This window comes from Tympanuchus pallidicinctus, unplaced genomic scaffold (genome assembly GCF_026119805.1).
Source record: "Tympanuchus pallidicinctus isolate F22 unplaced genomic scaffold, pur_lepc_1.0 scaffold18, whole genome shotgun sequence".
NCBI classification, from domain to species: Eukaryota; Metazoa; Chordata; class Aves; order Galliformes; family Phasianidae; genus Tympanuchus; species Tympanuchus pallidicinctus.
Window position 1 is genome coordinate 12,261,736 of NW_026294699.1, and position 25,818 is coordinate 12,287,553.

The 25,818-nt window shown below is 45.4% G+C and overlaps 1 protein-coding gene across 6 annotated transcripts in view; it reads left to right on the top strand.

Moving 5' to 3' along the window:
* The window catches only part of MAD1L1 (mitotic arrest deficient 1 like 1), a 320,369-nt gene that overhangs the window by 137,721 nt on the left and 156,830 nt on the right, over positions 1–25,818 (top strand). For all 6 annotated transcript variants that reach the window (XM_052680322.1, XM_052680324.1, XM_052680323.1 and 3 more), the window contains one exon: positions 11,749–11,805. In XM_052680322.1, coding sequence (XP_052536282.1) covers positions 11,749–11,805 — 57 coding nt within the window. The remainder of the gene's footprint in view (positions 1–11,748; positions 11,806–25,818) is intronic.

Here is a 25,818-nt window from a genome sequence, read left to right on the forward strand (position 1 = left end):
AAGAGGAGCATTTAAAAAGGGTAATTAAATTGGCAGCTTTGTTGGATGCTGGAAAGCTGCAGCCTGGAAATATCATGGGCAGGCAGACGAGGTGGGGGAAAAGAAGGGGGTAGGAGACAGGTGGCAACAAGAGCCAGGGAATTGAAGTTCCAGTTATTTTGAGGAACAGTTATAGTTTATGAGAAATCTTCCTGCAAATGCTTTTCAGAAACCTGATTCTCTCTGGGAATGGCTTATGTTGCTGTTCACTGCCATGGGTAGTGTAATTGATGATGTGATTTGTAACTTAGCCTTGGTGGCTTTGACTGCGCTCCTGTTTTGGATGGCCCCCCCCACAGACCAGCAAGAGCACTTCCAGTGCTGTACTGTAATGAGAGCACTTAACAGTACATCGGTCCCATTATGCAGAGAAGACTCAAAGTTGATCCAAGATGGCCCACAAGAGCTTCAGTTTTCAGATAAGAATTTAATGATAACACAAAAGCCCTCTTAGGATTGAGGGCATGTAGGGAAAACTGCATTCACAAACTTGTTTGTGCTCTTCATACAGTTGAACATCGTTTCTTTTCATCCCTCTTTCCTTCACCACATTTGTCCTGTGTTGTTGGCCTCCACTTTACTAACAAATGATTAAGCAATAACAAGAAAACAACCCCAAAACTTGCTGTAGCCTTCAAGTGTTTGCTTTGAATTTGCTGCCTGTTTATAAGTCATTCATTCGAGCCACAGTGGCAGTTAATTAGAAGTGTGGTGAATCCTTTTTTCAGTAATGTGCCAAGAGAGGACCCTTTTAGTTCATTTGCTTTTTTTTGTTGTTAATGGTTGTTTTTTTTTTTTTGCTGCAGCTTTTACACTGTGCTTAAATTCCTTTGGGATTTGTTTATTTAGAATATATTCTCAAATGAAAGTGGAAAGGTTTTGCTCCTCTTTAAGGAAGTCAGAGGAGCATGACCGCATTCTGCAGGGATGCTGATGTTATCTGAGGGTGGTGAGAATGTGTTTTACACATTTTTTTGCCTTCCAGTTTTTTATCTTGGAAGATTTTTTTAACCTTTTTAATGGAAGGACTGTCTGTTAGTAGTACTGGTATCCCTGTCAAACGACTTCAAGTAAATTTTGCTTCTAAACCCCATTCAGCTCATAATACAAAAATGATGAGGTATAATATTATAATTGCAAATTGTGACTGCCTCTGTGGCCTTGCAGAGGACACGGGGTCCTTGGGCTTTGCTTTCTCCTTTCGTTGAACAGTGTTTGCACAGATCTTCTGCACCTCACAGAGAGGTGTAGGAAATTTGTACCGGCGCATCCCAAGCAGGGAGGCAGAGCGGTGGGTGAGACACAAACACATGGCAGGTGAGATGGTGCATGAAACCTACACTAATAAACACAGCTGGGTTTCTGTTGGCTCCACGAGACGTGCTGAGGTGTGGAGTGTTGCCAGGGCTTTTGAAGTGAAGCCTGTCTGCGAGGAGCCTGGTGGCCATCGATGCTGCAATGCCTGGGAATGTTAGCGCTGATGTTCTTCTGCAGGGCAGAAGCAGTCTGTTGTGGGTAGATGTGTGTTGGGAATGGAGACTTGGATTTTTATTGTTTTGTTTTAGCAGCCGGTACCAGTGCTAGCTTTTTCCTTTCTTTTTTAAGTGTGTTTGTTATTTAACTCCCACCAACCCTCTTTATTTTTGTGCCGTGGGATCCCAGCAAGGCAACCAGAAAGAGCCAGCTTCTTCTGGGGTCTGACCAGACAGCAGGTATGAAATCTCAAGGGAAATTCCTGCTTGGCCTCCAAGTGCAATGAACTTTCTGCTTTGAAAAGGAGAATCTCTCCAGTAAACTCACCTGTCTCCCCATCATACAGACAATACATGAAAATCAAGGTGCAGGACAAAAGCAGAGAATCATTCCATTCATTTCCTCATCTCCCCCTCATTCGGTTCCTCCCTGAGTCAGTTGCACCCAGAGCAGCCATCAGAGCCCATCAGCTGTGTGAGCTCACCCTGACATTTGGAAAACCCTGTCTAGAAGGGGAATCAAGCAGCAAGCTTCTGCTAATTATAATAGCTGTGTTTAAATTGTAATGTCTGCTTTATTAAGCAAAATCCAGCCACACACTCAGACTAGAAGCTGCAAATATGTATCAGAGGAGACAGGTCCTAAACAAACATTCTGATGGGGAAGCAAGGGCAGCACAAGCATTGCTCTGTCAGAGCAAACATTGCACAATTCTGTCTGGAGGGTGAACGTTGTTTCCTAGCAACTTCCAGGAGCGTTTCAAATTTGTTGGAGACCCTCTGAGATTTAGGCACTTTCCCCACAGTTCCGCTGGATGCCAAAAATACGCTGGTTGTAATTTCACAAGCCTTTCTTTCAAGGGCATTGCTTGCTTAAACCCTTCCCTGACCTTCATTTGAGCTTGCACAACCTGTGCGGCAGTACAGAGAGGCAGGACAAGACATCAAGCTAAATTAAAACTAACCCAGGAGAAGGAAGTTCTAAGGGTGGATCTTCGCTTCCCTGGTGGTGGTTCCCAGCTGGCTCGTGGTGGTCAGACTGGGATGGGTGTTCTGTGTGTGGGGTGCTGAGGGCAGAACATGGGGTGGGTCAGTAGGGAGAAGTTGTTGGGAATATGGCACATGTGTCATAAAAGGCATCTTTCGGGAAGGGACATCGCTCATCATCATCATCACCAGCTGCTAAAAAGCCTTGAGCTTAGGGGAAGGTGCTGCTCCTCGGTCTTTAGGGGTGTTAGGGTCAGGGGGAGCTGTTGACTTCCCTTGTTTTGATGGTTAAAAGATTTGTCACAGCTGGAGAGGCTGTGGTGTAGGGGAAGTGTGAGAACAACCGTGCTCTGTTTCACGCAGATACAGACCTTCAGGCTGGGGTCTAATCTGTGCTCAAAGCCCTCTTCTTCCAATCCATTGCTTCCCCTCTTGGCAGAAGCTTTCTGCCTGTACCGCTCGTATCTGAATTTCTGCTCGGATTCCAATGTCTCTGAAAACCTTATTTCAGCTCCTCTCCAGGTATTGCTACCTCTCTCAAACGATACGGGCCATTCCAGGTGCCTTCAGAAGCATTGGCACCCCGAGGCTCTTGGGTGTACACACCTCTCCTTGACAAGCAAGAGGATCATCCAGGTGTTCAGTTGTCAGCATGCTGGGAAGAGAACGCTGCGTTATGTTGATAGTCTGACAATCTCCTTTTATACATTTAAATTAAAAGTGATACAATCGCATAAATCATCGTCACTGTATGGAAACCGGGCACTGTGATACGGAGCGGTTAGGAGATGACAGAGCGAATGCTCTTATTCTTGACTTTGAGAAGTGCACTGACAGTGAATCATTCTTAGTGATGAGATACAGCAGTGCTGACTCATCGGCTGAAATTAGAAGGGTTTATTTAGGTAGAGATGTAATTCCACCATTTTTTTTCTGATGAATGGATAAGAGTGAACACTTTTGTTGGCTAATTCACACACTTCATCAACTGAGTGTCGTTTGTTTTCCCCTGACAATCAAACCTAACTGGAGGCAACTGACGGAGGGAGGGAGAACCTGGATCCGGGGAGGTGGCACTGGGAAAAGCGTACCGTGCAGGATGGATGGTAGAAGAGTTCATGTTTTGGTAGAGATGTTGGCTGTTGTATGGACAGCACTTTTGGTTTCTGAGGTTTTCTTTTGGTTTAGTGTGTGTTAATGTTTGCTTATTATTCTGTCAGTTGTAAGAAAGAGAAATAAATGAAAGTTGCTGAAGTCAGAATTTTGCCAGAAAGTGACAAGCAGACGTACAAGCAACTGTTATCCCCTTCTCCAACCACCTTTGGCGTTGCATCCAACAATAAGGGATTCTGTGCTTAAAGACATTACTGGGGGAGCACCAAAAAAAAAAGGAGCTCCCTGCTGTGGTTGCACATTCAGTTGTTTTTCTTGGGTAAGAACAGCTTTGAGCCCACAGAGAGAATCCTAGTGGCAGCATCTTCTCTAATGGATGTTGTAGTGGTGAGCTCTTGGAGCGGTCCACAGGAGGGCCACTAAGATCAGAGAGCTGGAGCAGCTCTCCTATGAGGGAAGGTGGAGGGAACTGGGCTTGTTGAGCTTGGAGAAGAGAAGGCTGCGGGGAGACCGCGTTGTGGCCTTCCAGTATTTGAAGGGAGCTCATAAACAGGAGTGGGAATGGCTGTGTGTGAGGGTGGATGGTGATAGGACAAGGGAGAATGGCTTTAAACTGAGACAGGGGAGCTTTAGCTTGGATATTAGGAGGAAGTTTTTCACACAGGGTGGTGAGGCACTGGCACAGGTTGCCCAAGGAGGCTGTGGATGCCCCATCCCTGCAGGCATTCAAGGCCAGGCTGGATGTGGCTCTGGGCAGCCTGGGCTGCTGGTTGGCGACCTGCACACAGCAGGGGGTTGGAACTGGATGAACGCTGTGGTCCTTTTCAACCCAGGCCATTCTATGATTCTATGGAATAACTCCTCTGGAGAGTCCACCAGGGTCTGGGAGTCTCCTGCTGGGAGCAGTTGGTGTGGCAGAGCTCCATCAGTTGGACTGCCCTGTGCTGCTGAGGAAGCAGCTTCAAACTCCTGTACTTGTTTGGCAGTGTTCTCTCCCTGAGGGCTGCAGCACCATTTGATTAGGATGGAGGGAGGCAGACCTGTTGCAAGACTGTATTATTCCCAGCAGAGCTGTGCTAATCTTTTGGTCTCTGTGCTTGGCCTTAGAAAGGTGTTCAATGAAAACAGCAAGGAAAGCCAGGAGGAGAGAAGCTGTTCAGCTGTTGCATGCTGGTTTTTGCCTCAACCTCTGCTGTAGTTCACAGTGAAACTAGCAAACAGTCACTCATGTTTTGAGATTTTTGCAGATCTGACACTTCTTGTCATGTGAAAGATCAGGAAGCACCTGAGCCCCTTATTTTCCTACAACCTGCACCTACCTGCTTTCTTACAAATGTTTTTGTCTGGATTGGGATGCTCTGATCTCCACAGACTCATCCTTTCCTGAACAGAAGGCTCTACGTTTTGCCATTCCCCAGCTTGCCTTGGTACTGAGGGAGACAGCATGAGCAGTGCTGATGGAGTAGATAGTAAGAAGTTTAGAATGTTTCTCCAAGCTGTGCCTTTTGTTGCAGTTGTGAAGGCCACCTTTGCGTTGAGGATCAGGGAGATGAAGGTATGGCCACCTCTGCCCTTAGCCTGCAGCTCAGCCCCTGTGCTGCAGGAGTGATGCAGACCATCCAGTGCGTTGTGTGTCACTAAGGGCACCTTGTGCTCACAGCTGACCTCCTGGGCAAAGACGTTGGATGGCTTTGCAGAGTGAGTTTATCTTTGTCGTCAGGGGGAGGAAAGGAGTTTCACGGAGTTCAGTACTTTGCTTGGGGCCTCCCAGGAATTGTTAGGCAGAGGGAGAACGAAAGCTGGATCTTTGCTGCAGAACTATGCAGCTCATTTGGAGCTGGATCAAGTGACTTGCCAGGAATAAAAATGTGGGTATTTTTTATTTTGCTTGGAGTTGTATCTTCCTTGTATGAGTTGCTCTGCAATAGCTTTGCTTGCAGCCCTTTCTTACAGCAGAACCAGTGAGAATTTGGTGTCATTTCATTCCAATAAAGCTCCTGTCAAGGATTCTTGTCGTTACTAAGTGACTGACTCTGCTAAAACAGAACATGGGAAGAGGGATTGGTCTGTCCTTGAAACTTAAGAGCAAGAGAAAGATTTGGTTATTATCTCTTTGCCCAGTAAATCTTGATAGCCTGTTTGACAGGAGCTTGTGTCTTGCAGACGTTTTCTCTGCATTTCAGTAATTATAACCATGACTTCAGCAATTTTTCAATTTGCAGCGTCGTTTTTTGTTTGGCACCCAAGAGCCTTTGCTTTATTCACACTTCATTTTGTTCACCAGCTGCTTTTTGTCTCTCACTGGGGGGCGGCATTTCACTGCTGCACATCCAATCCATCCCTAGGAACCCGCTTCTCACGCAGGTAGCAGCTCCTGCTGTTCGCTGCTTCCTCACCGTGCGCAGAGCAGCCCAACCTTCAGTCCCCAGCTGCTGCAGTTCACTACCAGGCACCCAGGAGCATGAATCCCTGGAGGTGCAGGGGGTCTTGAATGTGTAAAGCAGCGAGGCAGTTAGTTAGCAGTGTGTGATACCCGTCTGTCTCACCGACTGTGATCTCAAGTGATGCGGTTTTGTGAAACATCACAACATTTCTACTACAAAGTGCCAGAACGTCGTTTTAAATTGGGAATGACCCATGTAATTTTGGGATGCACAGAGATGCAAAGACGGTGCTGTGCCGCTCCCAGTCTGCAGTAGTGCTGTGCCGATGGCTTGAAGGCTGGCCTCACCTAAATGGGCATATAGCTTGGAAGGAAAAACAGGCAAACAGCTGGAAGTTGGGTCCTGTGGGTGAGATTTCAGTATGAACACTAATGAAAATTTCATTTCAGCTCTCACAGTATTTTAATATGCAGGATCACAGTATGGAAATAAACCCAAGTCTGACTGCGAGTGGCTGAGTTACGTCTGTCACAGTCTGCCACCCCCACAAGTAAGCTGGCTGTGGCATTTATTGTCAAATCAAAGTTTTCTCCCTGTTTTCACCACAAATCAGAATATTATCTCTGTGTGAGAGAGAACTGTTGATTCCAGACATCTCTTCTAACTGTTCTCATGACATTCCTCCACTGTTTCATATAATTTATAAGTGTGGTGCATAGAGCCCTACGTTTCTAAATTTATGATGGAATTCTGAGCACTATGATCAGTGTTTCCCTGGGATTGCAGCTGTTTCCTTCTGCACTTCAGCCACAGCTTTGATGCTCAGTGTATTACCTGCATCCCCTGAACTTAAAGGAAAGAGATGGGGATGCACTTTTTTCCCTCAGCTGAGGCCACCAGATAAGATTTGCTGGTTTGGATCACATCACTCTTCAGCTGCACGCTAAGGCCATCTGCATCGTGCATCTTCTTTTGTAAGCAGTTAGATACAAAAGTTACTGGGAAATGACCCTGCTAATGAATGGAGGACAGGCAGCACAAGGTGATGGGGCATGTTGGAATGCCCAGGATTCCACGTTTCTGTGACTGGAACGAAATATGTCCCTCTAAATTTGTCTGCTAACTTTGTTGAAGAGGAGAGGCAAGAATTTATCTTCAAAGTCAATTAATATGAAATAGCTATTAATTAACATTATACTTAAATTTGCCAGTCATCACACCTGACTTGAATTTGCAGACAACTGTTGCATATAAAATACCACTAAGGACACCGTGAGCTGTGGCACGCTGCAAAGGGTTGGAGCAGCTTTGCCAGACTGAGCCCCCCCAGCGCCCGTCCCCCTGAGGTTTGGGTTGCTGGCTGTATGCACACAACCCAGGCACAGGCAGCTCTGTAGATCTGCAGGCATTCCACGGAAAAGAATAAAAAATGATGGGGTTTAATTTGAATTAGTGAAAGTGCTGCTTGTTTTTCTCCTCAGCAAAGCACCCGCCTTGTATTAGTGAGACTGTAAAGGCAATCATGTTTTCTGATGAAAGCGTAAGGCTAAAATGATGTCTCCTAATGAAGATTGTTTTGATTTATTCCCTGTATGCGGCACAATTTTGCTTCCGTAGCTTTTGGAAACAAACTTTAATTTTGTGTCTCTGGCTGTTGTTGCTGCGCTGTGCCGAACCCACGAGCTGTTTAAGGCGCAGCACAGAGGAGTGCATTAATGCAGGTCCACAAAGCGAGCGCTTCGATTTGCTAATTGCTCACAGAGCGGAGGGTGTTGTTGTGGAGAGAGCAGCTGCTCATTACAGATTGAGCAGCTCATTTTTCTGACCAGCCGGGCTCACCTTGAGCTGCTCACCCATCATGCAGGATGCGTGGCTCGATCTGGAGCAAAGCAGGAGGCCAACAGCTGCACTAACATGGTCAGATTGCTTGGATTTCCTTCCCAACCCCCCCCTACCTCTCCTGCCCCGGCTCCTCCTGCATTGCTGGAGCTGGGAGAGCTGGGTCCGACCTGTGCCTCCCTCCTGCACACCTGCTGTTGTGCTGCCTTCCCGTTTGCATTTGAGCTATGAAATACAATGGAAATAATTACAGCAGGAAGATATAAGAGATTAATTATTGATGAAGGGAAGCGAGCTAAGCAATTCAGAAATGTCTCCTTGGGAGCCAGATCAGTTCCTCGCCTTGGAAACTGCTCCTGCCCCTTGCAGCCCAGCACTGTATCACAGCAAGGCGGGAGCACGGGTTATCTGTCCTTCCCCACTGCTCTCCTATAAGGATGACAGTAGCGCTGACAGTAGATTAGACGGCGTTGTCATGTAAGATGAATGTTTGGAGTTGACAAACCCTTTTTTCCGTGGGCTTAAAGTAATTGACTGAATACTTGAGAGGATTTTTTTTTTCTGCTTGTTCTACTTATTTGGTTTTCTTTACCTGTTTATGCTGCCTTCAGTGGGCAAATTGGACTTTCCATGTATTTGTATATCTGATTCTTAAACTCAGCATCTGTTTGCTTATCAGATTTCTTAATGCTTGAGCTCAGCGATCCGTGGGAATTTAACATGAGTATTAAGTAATAAGAATTTCCTCAGAGCTTTAAGATAACTTCTGTGCATATTGTGAAAATGCATCACAAGTCTTTCCTACCGAGAGATTCCCAAGACACCGAGGTGGATGCGTTCAAGCTGAAAGCTCTGAGACGGGGCTGGCAAAGTGCTCCAGCACTGCTGTGAGTAGCAGCCCCATACCTGCTGGGGAGGGGATGCTGCTGGAGTGGGAGGCTCTACGTGTCACCTCCCTTCCCACCCGCCTGCAGCTCCCCACTCACACCTACCCTGGCTGCAAGCAGACAGGGAGGATGGAAGGGAGACAAGAAAACCAACACTTCCTTCCTGAAAATATAAATGATCAGATGCAGTATAGCAGGATTTCTTTCAGGCCTTTCCAAGGCTGCCCAGCAAACATTCGAAGTGATAACGCTGTGTGCTGTGCCAGAGCCCTTTGCAGCTCCTGCCTCCCAGTGCTGCACTGCTGGCAGCTCCGCCAAAGCACACTGATTAAGTGAGATGTGGGGAGAAGTTCAGAGCCTAATTTCTTCTTCATAATTAAAAATGTGTGCATCTGTCATGCTGCTGGTGATTAGGTTGTATTTTCTTGTGGCCTAGTAGGAATATGGCAGTGAATCACTTTGCAAGCAGCTGTCCTCTAACAGCTGAGCTAGGTTCAATATTTGATTTAAGCTAATAAAAAGTCTGGGGTAGGGCTAATGTTTACAAACTGGATGTGATAAAGCATTCAGATCATCTGTTGCACAGCCAGAAGGGAGCAGCACAGGGGCCCCAGTGACGTGGGGCTGCGCCCTCTGCTCCCAGGAGCAGTTCTGCTGGAGGGGCCTCCTCGTTTCCAGCCCTCCATCACGTTGTAATGGCTCACAATCCATTAAATGTGTCCCTTTTGCTCTTCTGTGAGAGCTGTAGCCAAACCGTACGGTTAAGAATCTTTTAATCTTCATAAATAATTTCTTCTGGCAATCTAGTGAGCTTGGTTGCTGTTCTCTGGATTCCCTCTCGTTCAGCTGCCTGCTCCCTTTGAGATGAGCTGCCTAGAAATGAATGCAATGAAGAAAACCTACTCTGATTTAATTCCTATCTGATTGCTTCTCCAAATTGTATTGATCTGCTGTTATCAAGCTGCAGCTTTGAACTTGCTGTCCAGGTTTGCCTGTAGGTCTCTACTGGCATAACAATGTGTCAGGTTTGTATTTGGTTATTTTCTCCAAGACATACACCAAATAAATTATGGAGTATTTCCTTCTTATGCTCTCATCTGCTTGTATTATTTCTTTCCTGTCCAAAAGTTTTTGCAGCCTTCTTCCAAAGGGGAAACTGACTGACCTGCCCTCTTCCACTCTAAATCACCACACAGTGTTATGGACCCCAGTGCTGTCCAGCAGGAAATTGAATGGAGAAATGACCCTCAAACTGAGGGTCATATGAGTGGTAGCTACAGGAAGCACATATGTAATTCTCCGTGTTTCTTTGCATCTCATTTAGAGCTGTATTTTCCATTTAAGGGTCACCTTCGCTTAGATAAAGCTAATGAAAATACAGAAAAGTTCCTTTTATTTTTTTCTAAATCAAAAATACTGTTAGTCCCAGAGTGTTGGACAAAGTCTATGCTGACCTCCCTCATAAAAACATCTCTGGGAGGAGGCTTTCTAATTCTTTGCCACATGACTCTCTCCTGGCTCCAACCTGCTGGTGTAATTCTGCCTGATTAAGTATTAGTGAGAAAAAAAGATCTTTCCAGGTGTCTGCAAATGTACACTTTCTTGATGTTTCAGCATCCAACTTGGTGATAATTTCATTTCTCCTTCTTGCTTGCTCGTACACGCACTCGGTGTTTGGTTGGGACTGGCATCTCCCGCAGTGTTTAATGAGTGTGTTTCATTTCCCTGTGCCTGGTCCCAGGCTTCTATTAAAACCCCTTTCATCCTATTTGAGTGTCTGTTTCTTAAGTAATACCACATCATCCCATGCCCCGCACAGCAAGAAAATGTTTGGTTTTTCTTTCCATTTCCACTGAGCTCTGCGGCCAGAGCAGTCTTGAACTGCTTGGTTGTTTGTATGCAAAATTAACCTTATGCTGTGCTGAACCCTGAGAATACAATGTTTTATTTGCCTGCATTTCAGTGCTGTTAGCCTGCAAAGCTCAGTGTTCTCCTTTTTGTTGTAATAAGCTGCGTGCTGTTTGCTTCTGGTTTGGATGTAGTACTCAAAAGACCCATTTTGTGTGTGGAGAGAGATTGTTAGAGGGGCTCTAGAGGGTTTTAATGAATATCCGCCTGAAATTACATGAATTAGTTTGCAAGAAAGTTGTTTTTTTTTCCCTGCTCTTGTTGTGTTTGTTTCTGTTGTTTAAATTAGCTTCTCTGTCATTGGTTGTATCTATTTTTTGGGCTTTCTGCTAACTAGAGGAATGCAGATTGCAGCGCTGTGAAGGAGAAGGCATGGGATGAATTTGCACCGAAGGAGGAAACGCGGCTCCTCGCAGCCATCTCCAAAACATCTCCTTTCTAAATCCTTCCACATAAACAAAATCTTGGAAAGCTCCTCCTATGAGTCATGTTCCCGTTTCTCTAGAAATAATACAGAGATACTGTAAGATGTTTCCACTCTGGTTTGACATCCTTTGAATTTCAAACTTCCTTTTAAAAAAGGGAAAAACAAACCCTTGCACAGCGACGTGTTCTCATGGGTGTTCAGTTGGGTTATGTTGCAGAGAGGCTTTTTCTGGTGTTCTACCACAATTTTAGAGACTGCTAAAATCAACTACTTGACCCAAAAGTCTTCAACAAGGTATTTTGTGTGAAGTTATCTTTACCCTTATATCTCCTGTCAGTTGCGCAGTGAGCATCTTCTTGCTCTAAAGTTTCTTTGGAAGAGCAGAGAGGAAGCTCAGTTCTCATACCTGGCTGTAATGTGGAAGTCTGGGATGGAGAGCCCAGAGGGTTTCCTCTCCACGATGAACCCGTTCTTTCTGGTGTACTGTAGGCTCTTTGGGGCAGAGTGACCTCTCATAACGGGATACTGAGAGGGTATATCAAGACCTACCACTTAGAATTGCTTTTTCAATGCAGTGAAAATCACATTGCCTTTGGCAGTGGTTTTTGGTTGGGAGTGGGAAGGAGGATGGTCAAATCGAAATTCCCTTAACTGTCCTAAACTTTGTTTTCTTTTTATTTTCTGCCTCGAAGGTTCAGATGTCTCAAGTTCTGGAAGAAGTGGGAAATCAGAAGCAAAGAGCAGAGATGGTAAGAGGTGTTCTTTTTTTTTTTTCTCATTTATTATTATTATTTTCTTGATGCTTCACATAGCAGTAATGTATGCAAAGTTCAGTACTTTGAAATGTGGATTGGTTCCAAATACTTGGATCTGGACAGCAAAAGAACTCTTATAAAGTTTGTATTATTGTTAGCAGTTTTGGCACTGCTTGTCCCTTCATGTACCTGGAACAAGCGTTGGATGAGGTCTGCTGATTTGCCACCCTTCTTTTGGCAGTTTTTCTTTGGTTCCTGTCTAAGATCAGAAGGAAGCATTTCATTTTACACCAAATTAACTCCTTTCTTTGGGGACCTCTGATTCAGTCTCAAGTGTGCAAGGACGAGCAGATGAGATGCAATAATTACACGGACTAGTTTATTATAACGGGTGTTAATTTTCTGCTGGTTTTGTCTGTTTTATTGGTAGTTCCCTCAAGGACCAAAAGCAGTAGAGGCCACAAGTGGTGTGCCCTTCCATACTAGTAGTAGATTGTCATACATCTCGTAGTTTATCCTTTTTTTATTTGGCTGTGGTGCTCCTTGCTGTTTCAACATCACATTTTCTATAATGGGAGCAGTAATTGATTCAGATTCTGAGTTGATCTTTTATTGTGGGCAAACATTTGTATGTTTTTCCATGCTCCATCACTCTCTGTGGTGGCATAGCTCAGGACTGATACTTCCAAAGAAGACTGAATTAATCCTATTTACAGTCTGATCTTGTTACGTGCTGCCTTGTTGCAGTTCTAAATTCTACGCAGTCAACTTTGTATTGTCCTCACTGGATGTAGCAGAGGATAAATGTGCTGTTATGTTTGATGTGCGTTTAAAAAAAAAACAAAAAAACATTTCAAGGATTTCCTTTCTGACTTGCAAAGCCTGGCTTTTGAGTTACTTGCTTGCCTTCAGAAGCTTGTAGCATTAAACAAGCTGGTAGAGTTGGAGGGACTGGAACTTACAGTGTTAAGGCATTAATTGGCCTTGTGCATCATCCATCAGCAGAGAAGAAAGAGGCAGTCGGTGTTCAGCACCTATTCCCAAGGGTTACTTGGTGGAAAGCTTCAGGACTTGCAATCTTCCTTGGAAAGCTTACATCCATCTCACGTGAATAGGCTGTATTCTGTAGTGCTCTAGCTATGGATTGCAGGTTTTGGGATGTGGACTTTGTTCTGCATTTTGATTCTTGTTCAGCAATTGTAAGAAAATTGTCATGTTTCCTCTTTTTTCCTTTAGAGCTAAAACCTGACAGTCTTGTTCCTCCTTTTCACTGAGGATAGATGGTTCTCCTCCATCCCCCGGTGAAACCTCCCTGGTAGGGGAAGATGTCACCTCTTATTTCCTGCAGTGTGAGGTGGCAGAGGTCTGTCCCCTTTGGATGGGGCTGTCCTGCTCTGCAGCTGCCCACAGGCTCCAGCAATTATCCCATCAACTCCACTCTCCTCCCTGCCACTGAACAAGAAGTTCATCCCTTGGTTCTTTTTGCTTTTTTCTTTTTTTTTTTTCCTCCCTCCAGATCAGCCCCTCACCTGGACAGCTTTATTTTCAGGCTCAGTTAAAGCTGGTGCTTCAGCAATCATTTGCCTAATTTGGTTTCTTCTCCTTTCTTTTCACCTCTCCCCCAGTTTTTCACCTGTGATCTATTTCTTGTTAGGTTGATGTTAAGCCTCCGTGGCCGGGAGGATGCACAGAAGCCTGCCTGCTCCAGGTGCTGAATATTGCTTTTCATGAGCCATTCTGCAAACAGGCCTGTGGCTGCTAGGCAAAGAGAAAAAAGCCTGTCAGGTGCTATTGTACAGTCTTTGGATGCTTTGGGGATAAAGCTCCGTAGAGCTGACATCCCTGCTGCCACACTGAGGAGTGCTAATGACTTTCCCACCTACCCCAAAGCACTGTAAAGGATGCAGTTTGTTCTAGGACTGGTGAATTCTCTGGAATCTCACTGATGAGTGCTGGGGATTCTCCTGTGCAGTGGGGAGCATCTTCAGTGCCCTGGTAGATCTTTTTTCACATAGCTATATTTCAATGTAAAATGTGTCGTAATCTGTTAGGATTGTGGCCTAAATAAAATGGGATCTGGGTGGTCTGTGCCCATGGGACAAGAGGTGCCAATTTCAGGTCATTGTGTCCATAGGGACGATATAAGGCAGCAGTGTGTGCTGTAGGGGATTCTGTGCCAGGACAGGGCCATGCCTTGGGGGGGGGGATGGCCTTGCTGTGCTCATTGCTGTGCAGAACTCCAGCACACGATTTCACTGCTTAGCTGCTGAAAATGAGTTGACTACTAGTAGGAAAAATAAAAAAAGGAAGAGAAGAAATTTAAATGTCTTCAGCTAATTGCAGTTGACAAGACAAAGGCAGTTTGACTTTCCAGTATTAATTAGCAAACCCGTACTAATTAGCTTGTATAAGCACAATTCATGCTTCTTTCCCTAAATGCAATTAATATTGCAACTGAAGCAGTCTCTGGACTGTGCCGCTCTATCATTAACATACCTTACCCTAATTAGGCACGGCCAGTAGTGGCTGGAGAAATGAGTTTGTGATTACAACCATAAAAAATCCTCTAATATTTTATATCCTTCAGGGAATCTGAACCTCAATTTCATTTTCTGATTTAAGAAAAATTACCCGTATCATTGTGCTGTGTAATTAGAAGAATGAAACTTTGATTTTTCTCTCCTTGCAACCCTTCACTTCTTTATTTTTCTTCATGCTCAGTTTGAGTGCCTTCCTGTTAGGAGGGAGCAGTACCTGTGTTGTGTGTTCTTCTGAGAGCTGGTACGCATCAGGGTCACTGCTCACATGACGTAGCTCATCTCTCTCAAGTTTGAGGATATTCTCCTTTTTTTTAATTGGCTGAAATAATGTTTATTTTGTATTTATTGTGAATCCGTTTTGGGCCCTATGCTCGCTTCTTTACTTTGTGTAAATACGTGCACTTTCTGACAGGGTTAGCAGCACTGGAAGTTTTCTCTCCTAAGGGTAGTGCTCAGATAATTTTCTCTGCAGGACAAACCGGGAGGTTCCATGCAGCATCTGCACCTATGGCTGCCTGCCTGCGGTCACAGGATCTTAGTTCTTATGGTGCTCTGGTTTAGTGCTCTCCGGGTGCAGAGCTAGGGGCTAGCTCCACTGGTACTCAAGTATTATTGATGGAAAATGCTTTCCTCTTTTATATTGGTTTTCTTTCTTGTCCTGAAGGAGGGAAGCAGAAGATAGTTGCTTTTTCTCATTTTCGTTTGCCTTTTTCATCTCTCCGCGTGGCCAGGAGAAAACTGGCTCAAGCTTACCATCCGAGCTGCCACTGTGATCCCTGATCTCACACTTTCTTTCAGTCTGGTTCTGTTGCATAGGGCATTAATGTCAAGTTTTTTTTTTTTCCCCTGTCATTAATCCCTGAGGGAAGCGAGCCTGGTATTATAGAAGTATCACATGTATTTTCGTTGCCCAGAGGTGCTCTGGCTATCGTTGGCTTTCATCTTCAAAAAGCAGCTTGACTCAGGTGGACTCTGAAATCTATAGACTGCGCATTGGACCAAATGATATTTCATCCTCCAGCAGATTAAAAAGGATGGCTATAAGAATGAGAATTGCTGTGCGGGGTGGGAGGGGAAGAAGATCTGAAGTCCAAAGATGTAGTCATCACAAAATGAATGGCATAAATCGAGTGTCCTTACAAAAGAAATAAAGACCTCTCAAAATGAAAACAACGAGTTCCCCTTGCCTTAAGTGAATGTGCTTGCTAACCCTCTGCAAGGAACAGGAGACCTTTATTTAAGGGCAGCAGGTCAGGAATAGTTAAGGAGCCAAATCGTGTGTTCAGTCTGAAATGGTAGTGTTGGGATTAACTTAAATGTCAGTGACTAGCTACATTGATGCTTATCAGGAGAAATAATGAAGACTGTAAGGAGGATACATGGAATAAATCTGCTCAGAGGTCACAGTGTGATGTGGCTGGGAACAGGCTGCTAACTGGAGAGCAGCATGGAGAGACTGCAGAAAGAGTTTGGGAACATCTCAGCTGGCATCAATGCATAAGGCACGAGAAATGCACACTGATCATAGACCATTTGAGTTGCTATTGAAAGACTTCACTTCCTAGTGGTTGCATCAGACCTCCAGAGCATCAAGAACTGTGACTTTTGATACTTAAGAGAAATACTAAACGAGGTTCAATTTTTTTAATTTTTTTTTTTTTTTAATTTACAAACTTTTCAGATGGTAACAGGAAAGAAGTGACCTTCAGTATAGGAGATCTGGCCTAGATAATTAGGTAATATAGCTAATATAATTCTTGTTTAACAGCTATTAAGCAGAAAGCAAGAAATGAAACAGGCAAGACAAGAATGACAAAACTGGTACTTGTTGATGGAGATGTTAATTCTCTGTATTATCTACAGTAGGTGTAGCCACATTGATTACAAACAGAAATGAGGCTTTGCCAGAATGTATACAGAACCAGCAGGTTGGGAGGGGAAGGCAGGTGACCGATCGGTGCAGAAATTCTCCATCTTTTAAAAATCTCTTTGATGGTTTCCAAATTGATTTAGCAAAATGACAGCAAACCTCCCCTGCACTTGACAGATGTTATACTAGCACTTTACACAAGAGCAGCAGCCTGGGCTGGATGGACAGCGTGTCATTCAGCTGAGCAGCAGCATGAACACAGCAGCAGTTTTTTTAGGGAGGCGTTTTTAGGGAAATACCCAGTTTTCAAATCAGATTGGAAAAACACCAATCTGGTTGTAAAGAAGCAGCAAAGCACTGATTCAGAATGAAAGGATGTAGTATGAGAAGACTGGAAGAGAACCCTTTAGGTGACAAAATCTGATTCTTTGGCAACTGAGGCAATTGCAACATATAGTTTAGTTCATAAATTTATCAGGCTTGTCTTGAAAATACTTGACTTATTTGTCCCATTACTGTCACTGAAAGCCTATCCTGACAGCTAGAAGATTTCTCAGGTCTAGCTGAAAATATCCATGCAGTTAAGTATCCTTTTTTGTATGTGTTAATATTCTTCTTAAACTACAGTGACTGTTCTTCCTCCCTCATATTTATATGGTGATGTATTTATAGAGAACAGTTGTTCTCTCCCAGCATTTCACTTGCCCAGGTTAAACAAATCAAGCTCTTCCAGTGTTCCCTTAAAACAGGCTCCTCAGCCTGCTCTGGAAATTGCAGCTGTCTTTAAACCTCCTGTCATTTTATTTACTTCCTTCAAAGATCAGCAGCCAGTACAGTCACATCATTCCAGGTGATGTTTCAGCAGTGGGTGCTGCAGAAGCACCAGAGCATCTGATGCACCACGAATCTGCCTGTGATGAACAGAGAGCTCAGAATAGCTCTTTTCCTACATGAGAGCTCTCGAGTGCTTGTTGTAAACAAGTACATTAGCATTAGTCCTCCTTGTTCCCTACGATGCAGGAATACAGTGAGCTTCGAGGAGCAGAGGCAGAATTTTTCCTCCTCTCTTAGTATAGGAGGTGATGAATGGCCGTGGTTGGTTGTGTGCTGCATGTTCCACTCTGCAAAATTCGTGTCCAACACACAAAGCTGTGGCAACGTCAGAAGCTTCTCTGCCAAGCAGAGCTGTGGGCGCAGTGGGATGGCAGTAGATGAGTGCTACCCAACTGCCTACAGACCAGAGGGGTGATCGGTACGTTAGACCTTTGCATGTGGATATCTAATTGTGATTATAATTAGGTTGGAAGAAGAGACTCAGTCAATTCTTGAGGTTTATCTCTAGCCTGGCACATGGGATCAAGCAGTCCATTCACTTCAAATTAAAAAGAAATAAACAGTCTGTTTGAAAGTCCCATTACACAAATGAACCTGCTGTTGGATCCATTAGCGTTAAAGTGTTATGGGACTCGGCAGCAGCGGTCAGTTCCAGCAGGCCTGCTTTTGTTTTCTCCTGGAAGATGGTAACAGCTGTCTAAGGGTTAGAAGTCTTCCACACAGCAGTGGGAGAAGCACAGGAACCTGAGATGTAGGGGTTTGTGTCCCTCACCCTGAGCTGCACCAGCACATGCTTCTTATTAGGAGGGCGATGGTGAGTGAGCACTGCTCGGCTCAGAGCTGAGTTAATGGTCTAACCTTTGCATTGTGGGGCCGTAACTGGAACAAGGGCTAAGGGTGAAAATGAAGCACTAGGGAATATTTTCTTTTTATCTTCCGTTGTTGGAGCAGAAGAGGAAAATGGATCAGTTTCCTGAGGAGGGGGCAGTGCTGTGCTGTGATGAGAGCAGTCCTGTTGTTGGCGTCACCGCAGAGTGAGTTACACTGAGATACACTGGGTGAAATAAAACCAGTGGGAGAGGAATGTTGTCAGAGGCCTTATTATAGCAGGCACAGCCTTAAGACACAAAAGGCATAATTAACGGGCATGTAAATACTGTGCTTTTCCAGGCTTCATTCACCACCACATGAAAATGATGGGCAACCTCAGACTCATGTTGAGTTGGGGGAAAATCAGGTGAGAGCTGCTGGCTGCTCTGAGATTCAGCAGTTTCTGCCCCCTTCTTCTGCCTCACCTCAAAGGCATCTTGGAGGAGCTGTAGGAGGAACACGTGCTATTAGTGCAGTACAGGAAAAGAAAGGAAGACTTGGAACAGTCACTTTTGGATCAGACAAAGTAATCCTTAGTCTCCCTCTTGCTCGTGGCAAGGAAGGAAGCTGCTTTCCTCCCGCTTCCACAGCCCTGGGGTTGTAGCTACTCCAAAATAAGCCAGGCAGAGAGGTCTGAGTGGGGAGAGGCAATTCTGCAGGCACAGCTCATCCAGAGCAGTGCAGCTGCTGGATTTAGGGTGCATTGAGGGTGTGCTCAGTGGACGTACCCACGGATCAGAGACAACTGCATGCTTTTCTTCTTGCCCAGGGCTGGGTTTATGTGTACCGAGAGTGAGGTAAAAGCTTACAGACTTTGTTTCAAGGCTGCCTCAGTCCTGAGGCACTGAGTCCTGAGTCCTGAGCACTGACAGCCTCATCAGCTCGCTGCACTATTTGTTTTGCTTTCGATCTCTGTGTGTCCGCGTGTCCTTAGAAGAGTTCCTGGTTTTTGCCGTTGGCTGTTGGAGGTGGATGGGACTGGTGGTGGGTTCTGTCAGGGCAGCCGAGTCCTCCAGCAGGAGCTGTGAAGCCTAATTTATCCACAGAGACATGGAGATCATAGAGCAGAATTCTTCCTGTGACCTCTTGGTAAATAATGAATGGCACAGCCCTGCCTTTTTGGAATCGCTTAATTGAGGCTGACAACTCTTTGTTGTACTACAGGATCTAGCTTGTCAGGAGAATTTTAACTTATTTATGAATATTTCATTAACCTCTAAAGACTGGCTGTATAAAATCAAGCTTCTGCCAGGTCCTGTCCTGTTGATGGTGTATTCGGTGCTAATGTCATCCCCAGCACATCTATTACACCTTCCCTTCCCTCAGAGCAAAGTGTCGGAGCTTGCTGTTGGTGGCAGCAGGAACGTGTTCACCAAAGGTTAAAATGCCAGGTTTCTATTCTGGCACCAGAACTGAACATACGGTGTTTGAGAGGGAATTGATTTTTGCTTTTTGTTCTTTGATTGCTTGCTGGCAACTGAAGGAGAACACAGGCATAATCCCAAGAGGCTGAAATGGGCAGAGCAATCTTGGCAGGCACTGTAACCTTTGCTATTTTGCCCAGGGAGGGAGATTTCCCACTTCTTACACATTAAAAGCCTGCTGCGTGTTGTGGCAGGAGGTCCACATCATGGGTCATTTAGCTGGAAACATTTGAATGCTCTTGAATCTGCTTTTCTTAGTCTGTGCTTCAGGAAGGGTTTAGGAACAAGGCTCCTCCAAGCGTCTGCTGCTTTCTGGAAGGCAGCTGAAGGCTCTGTCACCTGAGCTCCCCATTTGCCTCAGTGCTGGCCGTGTCCCCATCCTCGTGCTGCCCATCCCTGTGCATTCATTGCAGTGTGAAGCCCTGAGGGTCCCCTCACCCACCCTGTCTCTGCAGAGATGTGCTGGGAAACTGCAACGTGGAATTGGAGCTGTTCATTAAAGCATTGAAGTACAGGCTGTGGGTTGTTCCATGGGAGCTGGAACAAGAGGATTACGTTCAATTTTGCAGCCTAGCACTCGGTGAAGGCTCCTTTGCTCTCAGCATTCGGCAGAGATTGATTCCGCTGTATTTAGGTTAGGAGATGAAGGAACAAAAATGGATGTTCGATTCCTCTTTCCTTTCCTCTTTGATCTTCTTCCTAGGTGGTTGGTTGAAATGCGTAGGTTCTTCTCTGACTGTTCATTATGTGATGATTTTTCAACAAGGAAACTGATGGGGAGGAGGGAGAGGTGGGATTACAGCTACCGTTTCATGAGCATTTCTTGACTGAATGCTCCAGAAACTGCTCAAAGGTATATTTTGAGGGAACAAGCAGTATTCAGACTTCGTGTGGAGGAGGTACAATGTCTTTCAGGCTTATTTGTTGCTGTGCCCCTGAGCTGCAAGAGGATTTGCTTCTGGCAAAAGTTCCGACTTCTTGTTTGCTCTGAGAACAGCTGTCTCCATTGCAGCAGTGCCACTGGATGAGGTTGCAGTATGTTGGTTCCCAACATTCCAAGGCTTGGAAGTTGCCTAAATGTTTTTTACCCTGTGCTTGTGCTCTAACGGGTAGGAGGTATCAGCCACTTCAGGCTAGTTACTCTGGAGTTTCCTGCTCTCAATGGACACCGTCTGTTTTGCTCTCCCTGCTGGGAGGAACTTCTGGTAGTAATTAAAAAGAGAATCATCTGCAGGGTAGTGGAGGTGGTGGAGCGAGGCTGATAGCAGCAGAAAGGCTCTGAGCTGAACAGACATGGAAATGAATGAGTGGAGGGGTCTGAGTGCTGAGCTGCCATGGATTTTTGGCTGTTGTGTGGCAGAGCCTGGTTTGTGGGCCTGGGAACTGCAGCAGGGGGGAGAGGACCTGCGTCCATTCCTTCTTTTGGAGCAGAGAGTTGAAATCTGTAATGACATCACCACCATGGGCTTAAACCACTGTCTTCATTTCTTTTGCATGTGGCTCTTTTGCTCAGGGTATTTGCTCCCCTTCCCCTCAGACTGTCGGGCTTTGTTAATCTCTGAGCCAGCTCACATCCTCATGAGATGTCCAGTGATGCCTGTTTCCAGCCTTTTCAGATATGCGGTTTAACTTTTAGGTAGCCCTGTGTGAGCCAGGACTTCACTTGATGATCCATGTGGGTTCCCTCCAGGCCAGGTTATCCCATGATTCTATTTCGCACCCATCCCAGAGTGCAGAAAAGAAAGAAATACAGCATGAATTGAGGAAGAAAGCTCAAGAAAAGAAAAAGATCCAAGCAGTTGTATGTTGGCACTCACACGATGTGTGGTGACATGAATGATGTCCTGTGCTGCAGACTGAAGCCCCAGGCAGGGTGCTCCTTCTGCATGCTGGGCAGGCTGTGTCCTGACCCACTGTGGTTGTGTCTGTTGCCATCCGTGGGCACAAAGGGCCCCCAGCGTTGCGCCACGTGGGATATTCAGCAGCTTTGTGCTCACCCTGCTGTGCCTGAGATCCCGTCTCAAGTCTTGGGGTTTTGCAGCAGGAGATGAAAAAGCGAGAGAGAAAACAAATATTTTCCTGATTCTTCCCTTAAGTATTCCAGACAGGAGTCTTTGAAACATCTGAGCGATGGGTTAAGCACCTCCAATTAGACAATATTGCTCATCAAGAATAATGTGCTGCTGTGCGGAGCACCTGTGGGTGTGGAGCTGTGCTGGGGCACAGAGGGTGAGCAGCCAGCAAGGCTGGGAGGTGGCAGGGACAGAGAGCTGGGAGGTGGTAGGACACAGAGGACTGGCAGCTTGCAGCTTGGGATGCAGCAGGAGTCGCACAGGGGCAGTTTTGAGGCAAAGTCTGGGGAGGGATGTGGGGTGTGAGCGCCTCAGCTCCCTGCACGGGCTGTGAGTAGGGGATGCCAAGGCTTGGAGGACATGATGTGGGGATGCTTCCTTAATGCATACAGCTCAGACTGATGATTGATGCTGGTCTTACGTGGTCATGGAAAGGTTGGGACCTCTGTGTGCTTGGCCTTATTTTGATGGTACAAACCGTTCCCTATATCACCCTATACTTTTGTGACTACATATGGGATCCTGAAGGTAGGCAGCTATGAGCAGTGTGCCTTTGTATCCACTGCTACCAGCAGGGCTGTGCTCCTTTGCAGCAGGACTCAGTTTGGCTCACTGGACCCATTTGGAGATGCACCAAGTCATGCTGGTGCAGCACAATGTAGAGGGAGGTGTGTGAGGAAGAGCTGCAGGCTGCCTGCAGATTGGGAATCAGAGGGGAGAGAGGTGAAAGCTCGTTAGGGCTCCCTTGGGGTAGATGAATTAGTTAATGACTATGCTGTGCTTTGAAAATGCAAATGCTGTGTCAGAGCTGAGTCTGATTATAATAATCAATCTTCCTTTTGAGAGGGTGCTGGAGTCGGGGGGGGGAGGAGAGGGATGAGTCTGAGGCTGAATTTCTAGATGGCAGCTCCAAGTTCCTCTGCCGTCATGAAGGAAACCTGCTGCTGCCAGGGTGGTCGGGGAGAGGCAGAGCTGCTTTGGAGGAGTGATCCCTGCCAGCCTGGTGGCTGCACGGCAGCCTGGCCTTAATTCTGTAATTTTGTTCCCTGTGCTTGTCCTGCCTGGCGAGGGAGGGGCTGGCGCGGCTCCTGCGTGTCAGCTACCCCTGCTAATGGGAAAGATAGAAACTGCCTCCTAAGCAGGATCCTTGGGGGATGGAAGGAGGGGAGGGCGGCTGCTGCCGGCGTCCAGCAGTGACAGCTCCTTCTCCCCTGGCACTTTATTCGTTTGTAGCAAGCGTTCCTAGTAATTACGCCTCTTAATTTAGGAGAGCGAGTGGGAGAAAGGAATATAAATTTGTGAATTAACTTTAGAGATTGGAAATAGGGCGAGTGAACCTTCTCTCTGGGAGATTATATTTGGAAATGAAATAGAATGACATTCAGTATAAACTTGAAAAATTGCTCTCTTTTTACTGCAACAGGAGGAGAAAAACCACAATCCAGACTGTGCTGGAGAGAAGCAGAAGTCAGCATATGTCCATTTCCCAGCCTGTGTGTATCTACAATAATGTATATGCATGAGCACATTTTCGGTACTGTTTACTGCAAGGTTGCTTCTGGCCCTGTCTTCTCTGTGATAAAAGCATGCCAAGTTTGTTACAGACTGGCTAACCCATAGAGAGCAGCAACTCTCATGTAGCTCACCTTTGTCTTCAAAGAGGAAAAAAAACGAAGATACATTATTTTGCTTTAACCAAAAGGGAAATAGGTAGTTTTTATTGAATATCTGATTTTCTTTGGTTTTATTGCTTTTGTTCTACAATAGCATCGAGGATTAATTTCCCCCAGAAATGCACCTGGTCTGCTTGGCCTGTTTCTGAAAGACAAGTGATATTTTATCTTGCAAATATTGTCCTAGTTCTTAGAAGAAGTTAGGTTAAAGACTAGAAATGTGTGTTCCATTAAGAAGCCTGGTGAGACTCCGTTCTCCTTCTCTGCAGGCACTGAAAGGGAGCAGCTCTTCAGCCCCAGGTGTTTGGAGGAGCTGATGCTGCTTTCGCTGAGCAGAATGATCGATGGAAATGCTCAGCATGGTGTTTTACTGCCTCATAGTAGTGCTGGACACCCAAATTAAGCTCACTGGTGTTTATGTACGTTGGATTTCTGTCCTGACACAATGTTTATGAGTCTGTAGACATCAGGAGGTCACCAAGCTTGTCGTGTTTGTCTGTGGGAAGAGGAGTAAACAGCATCCTTAGTGCTTGTGCATCCTTTGGTGAGAAGGAAAGTTACACTGCTACAGTGACTGGCTACGGGCTCCTGGGGAACTGGAGTGTGCCTGCATTGCAACCACAGCATGTGGGTCACACTCAGGGCCCTATTTCTCTGCTCTGATCTGTTTTAGCACCCGCTTCCAAATCTGCTTGGTTTTCATACACTTAAATATTTATGTATTTAAATAGCTTGCTAAATTGTGTTGAGACTTGTAGTCAAACAGAACCTCTCAATTCACCTTTCCATGCTGGCTCTGTGCAATTCAGTGCCTATTTATCTCTGCCTTTTAAAATCAGCTCTTTTGCTGAGGAAGGCCTTTCAAAGGATGTTGCATCAGCCCATTGTTAACTAAACCTTTAGACATTTATAATGGATTCAGCATTTCCTGCTTTTTACAGCTCCAAGAATGCTGAATGACGTGCAGACACACTTCATCAGGATAAGATTGCTGTATCAGCCCCTCACTAAAATGCATTCATTATTCAAATAATGGCTATATGTTTCCAGCACGTGTTCTATGAAATACGTGTACACCATGTGAGAAAATGAACTGGCCCTTTTTTCCCCGAGCAAATCCTGACTTGAGCAGTGAGCTGAAGTACTCTAGACTGAGTCCTTTATGAATTTCCTTGCTTACAACATGGCACCTGTACAGGGATTTGGTCGTTATTTTGGACAGCATGTTCCAATATTCAGAAGTCCATGAACAAAGTTTACGAGGGTGACTGATTTAATTTAGAAGCTTAAATCTGTAATAAATCCCATTGGAAGAAGAGTGTGGGCAGTGGGTGAGTGGGATGCTTTGGAAATGCTCATCTTTATCAACACTGAGGCCTGCTGGAGTCAAGTGGGAGGAACGGTGGGTCTGTGGTGTTGCAGAGACTCAGAGAACATGCTGGGGAGGGTACAAATATGGGTCAGCAATGACAAATGCCATAAATACACCAAGTAAATCAGATCTCTAAAATAAAATTCTGTTTCTTCTAGCTGTCAGGGGATGAATTTGTAGTTTCATATGCCTCCTGTCACCTCAAAGATCTTGAAATAGTTTGTACAGAAAAGAAAGCTGGAGAGGAGCACATTTTTTGCAGTGCTGTGGGTGTCTGCTATGTCATTAACACTTGGAGGAGAGCCGCCATCTTGAAGTCCTGTCCAGGCAGGTTGGAAAGTAGGGCTGAGAGAAGAAAGACTCCATTTAATTAAGCACTAGATGAAAATCCGTGTTCTTCTTTCCTCTCCTTCTCAGATGGTAAACAGCCCTGACAGCGTTTATTTTGGGAAAAATATTTGCATTTGACCTTTTGGGCTATTTGCGTATGTGGTCATTCTGAAATTATTCTATATTCTGGATGTGCCCAGATCGTTCTCAATTGACAGTAATGAAGCTAGGCTGAAATTCACACTTGTGAAGTAAGAGAGAAGAAAAGGTTCTGGATAAATGCTATCAATTGAGGATGGGAGCAAGAGGCTCCAGTGTGTTCTGAAAAGAGACCATTGCATAGTCAAAACGTTACGTACCTGTTTATGTGTTTTATTCACGAGTCGTGGACTCTGACACCACTCATTATTCTGCCCTTTCCTCTTTTCAGATTGCTGATGGATTCTGTGTAATGGGGCAGTAACTGGGGCTGATCGTGGGTGTTGTTAACCCTGAGGCTCTGAGGGGCTGCAGATCCCTCTTGTGCAGTTTCCAGCCTAAGGGATGCAGTGCAGTGTTATGGGACAGCGTGTTCTCCCTTTGCTCCCAATGCTGCTTAAAGGAGCTAAAGTGTTGGAGCTGACCTGGGTCGTTGGGTAATAAATGGGAAAATACAGCAACAAGCAGGAATTTAAGCAGCCTTTCCCCCTCTCTGCTGGGAAATGTTTCTACTAACTTAATGTATTTGTTGTAATAAATTTAGCTCAGCCAGTTACAAAAAAATTATTGATAAAAACTGCAGTTCAGATAGGAAGACTGAGTTAGTCCAACAGGTGGGAAAAGCCTCCAGAAGGCATGGATGGGAAAAAAGAGAGAGAGCAGGACTAGAAAGTGATAGAGTACAAGTGGTGTGCTGGGAAATAGGCAGTAAAAAACAAGAGGCTGTTCCATTCCGGATCCATTCTTGGGACTGATCCTTGCCTCTTGTAGCAAGGGGACAAGTGAAGAGACAGAGCTGAAAATCACAGAGTATGGCTTTGTGC